Below are 6734 nucleotides of genomic sequence, written 5' to 3' on the forward strand. Positions count from 1 at the left end.
GAGAGAGAGAGAGAGAGAGAGAGAGAGAGAGAGAGAGAGAATGAATAAAAGGCATTGTAGTGGGAGTTCAATGCTGTAGTGGTGGCACTGCACGAGACGGTAAAACGCGTGGCCAGAACAGGCGAATGCCAGTGCCGGGGAAATTCCAGGTAGAGGAACCACGTGGATGCTGCTGGAGTCCTGGTGACTCCCGGTATGAAGGTCGGACCTTTTACGACTTTTTAAAAGGACGAAGAAAGGTAACAATGACGTGAAAGATATCCCTCAGGAACAATGGAGACGACCTTTCACTTAAAAAAAAAGGTGTAAATACTGCAAATTTTTTCGGGGAGACAAGTTTTTTTTTTAAATTAAGGATGCCTGAGTATTTTTTACAGTTTGGTGGAGACCACCCGGTAGATTCCGCCATTTTCAGTCAACAAATTTGTCAATTGAATTGCATGAGAAAAATTTACAAGAATTATTATTTTTTCAAACATTCGCTGTGTATAAAAGAATAATTGAAGTTGCTTCATCTTTCGGAAACCTTATTGCTTCAAACATTAAATCGATTCCTGGTCAAATTCTGCTAATGAATAAATTTGATGAGAAATTTATTGCTTATAAAGCATTTATAGAAAATACTCGTGGTTTTCAAAAATTGCAATTTTTTAATCAATTTATCAATCTTCCTCCAAACGGAAACTTTCTAATTTTTCTTTTCAGACTTTTAAAATGTTTTCCAACTTTTTTTTGAATGAACAAATCATTAATTTCCCATAACTATTATACGTTCATTCCGATAAATATATGCATTTCTCATTTTAATGTCATAAGGATGCATATATATAAAATAATTAATAATGCATATAAAAAAATAATGTATATAAATTTCTCAATTTTTCTTGATTCAAAGGAAAACCCTATTTCTCCATATTTTCTTCATTTACCTTCGGCATTCGCGGTATTCTAGTCACGAGACCCTGCAGATAACCACTAGTAATTAACTTTGTTGATCAATAGCTCAAGTCGACGTTCACCATGGATAAAAAAGAATGGAAAATGAGAAAGTGAACGTGAAAAAAAAGGAAATAATAACCAGAAAATGATGCGTCTGCTACTTTGGCGATACCGACGGGGTCACGGGGGATCGTGGAAAAAGCATCATACAGTTCACAACGTCTTCATTGAACCGTTATGCTCTCAACCACTTGATCCCAGTAGATTGCCAAGTCTCAATCGATTGGATTATAAATCCCGATTGGTACTTGGTTTTATTGGTGAGAAGATATATATTTTGGTGGGGGGATAATGTCCACGTGGGTGGCTCCAATCGTAGACATCAATTCCATTCAATGGAGAACGTCAAATATTGTTATTTGAATATCAATTGATGTTGGGATTTTTCGCGAGATTATGAAGGAACAATGGGAGTATTTCCCATTCATTTCTTTGTGGCGGAATGTCTGTTGAGACAATGTTTAATTGAACGGTAAACAGTCGTTCCCAGTCGATGTCTTGAGATATGAAGATACTTCTTGATGCATATCGACTCAAACAAATTGATCACATTTTTATTGAATGGAAAATGAAAAATATTGCATCAACACGATTTCAGTAAATTTCCACTTTTCCTCGTTTTTTTTCTCTCAAGCAAAGCTATTGTGCGAGTCTCAGGTAGAAGGGAACAGCTTTTGAGAGGTAGGGAAACACCTACAAAATTGTGGGAGGTCTGTGGAAAATTTCGTTGTTATTTTTCGCGAGATTATGAAGAAACATGAATATTCAGAAACAAAATGACATGAATTTTCAATATTCCGGAATAATTTAACTGAAAAATCAAGTATTTTATTGATTTTCAGATAATGTCAACCAGAAATTAATGAAATATTTGATTTTTCACTGTCAATATTTCCTGAACTTTCAGTGAAAATCAAACACAAAAAAAATTTCCAGGATTTGGCACGGAAAATTCAGACGAAAATTTTCAACAGTGTTCCCTCAATTTTTTTCTCCCGTCAAAGCAAACTATTATGCGAGTCTTGGGTAAAAGGAAAAAGCTTTTGAGAAGCCGTGAGACACCTATAAAATTGTGGGAGTTCTGTGGAGATTTTTAAGGCACGTTTTGCTCTCCTCTCTCCCTCCCGTTTTCATCTGTAAAGAGCCTACAGGAAATGCCGACAAGACCACCTGTAGTCAGCTCTGGCCATGGCGCAAAGTAAAAAGGAAATAAAGAAAGTAGTTTCCTCTTGTTGTTGAGGGAAACTACAAGCGCTAAATTCCACCGTAAAATTACATCAAATCAAATTATACTGGTGTCTTAATAATTTATTCGTTTGGGGTATCAACGGGGGGTTGCACTTGGAAATGGGCGAAGAGGGATATATTTATTTATAGATAATCGTGGAAAGTCGTTAGGTGTGCTTGACTAATACGAATGAGTCATCAAAATACATATACAGTTGGAGACAGAGGTGGTTCATGAAATAGAAATAGATTGGGTCGTGTCCCGGTTTTCGAAAAGGCATTTTGCTCGGCTTCCGGATATACAAGACTCACTTTTGTCAATTTCATTCTCAAATATTGTTCTTTAATTATAATTCTCATTCATCGTGTGTCTGTTGTATAACCTGTCTTGGTTTTTCAGTACAACGTGTAGCTACAAGAAACAAGCTGCAAGTTTCAGGCTACACGAGGAAAACATGTTTTCCTTTGTGAAGTGAGTTTGTTGGGTGAGTTATACTCTAGATGGGAGGAATAGGTTTTTATGGGGTCCTCATGAAGATGGAATGTGAATTGAGAAATTATGGGAGAAAAATCGGATAAGGAAATGAGCTCACTATTGTCCAGTATTTTTACAATCATTTTGTGAGATTGTATATTGATCCCTGGACAGATCTTTTGTCGTGTTGAATCAATTTACTTGTGGACGAAATGTTAATGTTTTTCTCTACACCCCAGATAAAGAAGTAATACTAATCACAGATGAATTCCTAAATTCTTCAAACTTGAAAGTCTAAACTCTAACTATTATTAATTACTTAAGCTATAAATGTATCGAGTTGGAAACTTAAGAAATATTAACTCTTGTAACTTCCCTAAATCTAATCCTATGTCTTGTATTTGTTTAACTGAATATGAATGTTTGGAATTCATACAAAATCATTGCATTCTTACTGCAGTAAAAAAAATTAGTTCATTAATTCACATTTAAATTCGAATGAAAATCAACAAGAGCATCTTTCACACTCCAAAGCATATCCACCGTCAAAACCCATCAAAAGTCCCTCATTAACAGCTCCTCAATTAGTCCACATACCCAAAGCGATGATGATACATCGCAGAGCCAGTGGGATTGATTGAAATACCTCGTTGTGTACACAGAAAGGGCGTTATACAGAATGAAATTGAGCGCAGCGTCAATATTGAAGCGATCGATCGGTCGATTGCACCGAACGCTGTACATCAATGTGGATGATTCGAGTGTTGATAATTGACAGAGAGCGAGATAAAGCGATTGAGCGAATGGATCCACAGCACCAAAATAAACATTTGGCAACAGGAATGAGAGAATACATTTTTCCAAGAAACATGTGCGCACGCATAAAACAAATAAAAAATGAACTTTAAGAAAGAGAAGAAGTGATAATAGAGAGACGTTTCATTCGGGCTTATGCAAATTAACAGCGAGAAGTGTCCGGATATGACGTGGCCCGTTTCCCGGAGATACATCGGGAATCCATAAAGGAGCGGCCCATTCATGTTTGCCTACTCGAGGAATCCTTATCTCTGGGTCATCTTAATGAAACCGATATGTTTGCTCTACTCCCTTGTTTTTTTTATCGTTATAATATTATTGATTCGGAGAATTTAATGTTTTCAATGAATTGATAGGACTCACCATTTGTTGGGCGTTCTTCGGCTTCCGGTTGATGTCTATCACCTTTTGATTGGCTAAAAAGGAGAAACAACGTGAGGTGAATATTTTAAATGCCCAGTTGTCGAGTGGTGCATGCGGCTCAATGGTTTATTATCATTCAAATAAATTTTATAGACGTGGGGTACCGTTAAGAGAGGGCGCTATTTGCAGTTAATAAAATAACGATAAAATAACGATAAATGAATCAGCTGAGTTTATTGAATATCACTTGCTGACTCAATTCAATAAAGTCTTCAATTATTATTGTTTTTAGAAGAGAAAGTGAGGTGCAATCAGGTGGGATTAATTAATGATTAAAGAGAAAAGATTTTAGATTTCATGTTGAGAATTTCAAGGAAGAAAAAGATAAAAAGAACTGCAAAATTGGGATTTAAACCAGATTGCAAGTCTTCAAGATATTTTGCAATGAATAAATTCAAGAATTAAGATTTCTCACTTTCATGATTATTTCATTGACATGCAGCAGATAACTAGGAATAACGATAAATGAATCAGCTGACTGATGCGTGAATCGCGCAGTGAATGAAGTGGATAAGCATTGAGTTATTCGCTGAATCGTTTATTGAATATCAATCGATGGGTCAATTCAATAAAATATTCAAATATTATTTTGTGTTTAAAGCAAAAAATGGGGAATCCTGAGAATTGCAAGAAACTCCGAGACAACTAAAACCGCGAAAGGGAGATGCAAAGCAGATTGCAACTCTTCAAAACAGAAAGATGCACAACCGAGATATATCAAATTCCCCATGTACTCGCAACCCACTGACGCGTGACCCATGTCACCACTTCAGCTCGTGCCTCATGCCTCTTCCCCACATTCATAATTTCTCTCTTTTTTGTCACCATGCATTACTCGGTTAACTGTCCAGTGCCCATAATTGAACGTACCTAACCGTTCGTATTATACTGTTACTCAATAACCGAGTGTTTATTAACACGAGGGAAATTTAATAAATGTACTTTGCTTTGTGATGAGCGGGTGAAAAGTCTTTCACCAGGGAGGAAATCATAATTCTTTATCAAAAAAACATATCTGTATTGATTTATTTGATCTTGAGAAAGTAATTTTTCAAACTAAAATAAAGATAAGGATATCCAAATATACTTTGGCCATTTTTTTGCGATTTCTGGACATTTCACAATGATTTTATTATTTAAACTTTGCAGATCTGAATTTGAATCTCGATATTAAATCATCGGAAAACATTTCTAAAATCTAAGAAAAATTAGAAAGATCGCGTTTGGAGGAAATTTTTGTCATGTTTATCAAGCTTAAACAATTTCAATTATTTATTTATAAACAACGAGTCTTTAAAAAAATAATTCTGTGCAAAGTGTAATTTTAATAACGCTGAATACTCATAATTTTTTTGTCAAATTTTTCTCACGCAATTTAATTGACAAATTTAATGATTGAAAATTTAATGGTTAAATCTATTGTGTGATCTGTACCAAACTGTAAAAAACACTTGGATATCCTTAAAATATTCCTAAGTCTCGCACTAGCATGGCAAACATGTTTCACCTATTTTGTAATTTTTAAACAGAGGATACCATCTAACAAATCTTCCGACAGTGGGGAAATTCTAAATGACTAATTGCCTACTTACTGACAGCCTCGACAAGATCTGCCAGCAGGACACCGTCGCAGAGGTCGGCCTGAAGGTCACTGACCCGCCTCTTGGAGCCACCACGTTCGAGATAATGATTCGCCCAGTCGGTGTAGATCTGAAATGAGTAGTTGAAAAATAAAAGTCATTGAATTGAAATTTTCATTGATTAGGATCAATTTGACGGTTACGGGGAGTAAGACGGGACTGAGATTAATGATCACGTGATAAAGATCGTGGATCGTTAGCCGAGTCGATCGTAACTCGACGAAGTGGGCAATCGTTAGGGGGTTCATACACAATGATGAGTTAATGATTGTTCATCTCTTTTCCTTTGTCTCACCCACATCACGTTTCCATCAACAATAATTGCCGAGTCCTCTCACCTGGCAATATAATTACGTCAGCGCGTGATCGGCGAATGAAATTGTCGAAGGCTAACTGTATTGTCGTGGGTACGATAGAACATTTCACCGTAAATTTCATGTGGGAATTGTCGATATTTTTGACAATTAATTTTTACAAAGTTCATGTGAGAATATTTGATGGAGTGGAACAGATTTACTTGAGGGTAATTAATCAAATTGATAGACAGAAATTTAATATCTTTCACAAAAATTAAATTTTTCTCGTGATCACCAGAAATCGAACTGTTGGCAGTGAAAAAATATAATCTATTCCATACTCCATAGGTTTATTCCATAGAAAGAATACATTGACGAGGAAAGAATATTTTGTCCAAAAAAAAAACTATAGTCCTCAAGTGTCTTGAATTGAAACAGGAAAAATGTCTTAAATTTGGTGACTTGTATTCCACGACATTATAAAAATGTCTTGTTCGTCGAAGAAAATTGATTGTCTTGATTCGTGAAAACAAGAAAAATCGTTCGAACAACGCGAAACGAACACGTGCGACCTAATATCACCGCGGAAAAGATTCATAGTGATACACTGGCGTGTTGTCGGCCGGAAAAAAAACAGTGGAAAGAAAAAACAAGAGGTAAATGGAGCTGGGGTAGTGAAAAGGGTTAGTCACACTCTGCCAAGAGTCGAGTCACACTTATCTTGCACTTATTCCTGGCTGCACTTATCCTCCCTTCTTATTCGCTACACCCAAAGAGTTTGTTCTCTCTTCTCCCGAGGCGTGTGTTTTCAACCCGAGAGAGACGCCGGGTACTATTTTTACCGCTGTGATGAGGGGG

General features: G+C 36.2%; 1 protein-coding gene across 1 annotated transcript in view; it reads right to left on the minus strand.

Moving 5' to 3' along the window:
- Positions 1-6734, minus strand: part of LOC107035547 (protein sickie) — a 127897-nt gene that overhangs the window by 108188 nt on the left and 12975 nt on the right. Inside the window, exons 2-3 of the mRNA XM_015253017.1 lie at positions 5533-5650; positions 3881-3933 (exon numbers count right to left, since the gene is read on the minus strand). Coding sequence (XP_015108503.1) covers positions 3881-3933; positions 5533-5650 — 171 coding nt within the window. The remainder of the gene's footprint in view (positions 1-3880; positions 3934-5532; positions 5651-6734) is intronic.

Source organism: Diachasma alloeum, unplaced genomic scaffold, assembly GCF_001412515.2.
Source record: "Diachasma alloeum isolate Michigan unplaced genomic scaffold, Dall2.0 Dall_scaffold_00199, whole genome shotgun sequence".
Taxonomy (NCBI): Eukaryota; Metazoa; Arthropoda; class Insecta; order Hymenoptera; family Braconidae; genus Diachasma; species Diachasma alloeum.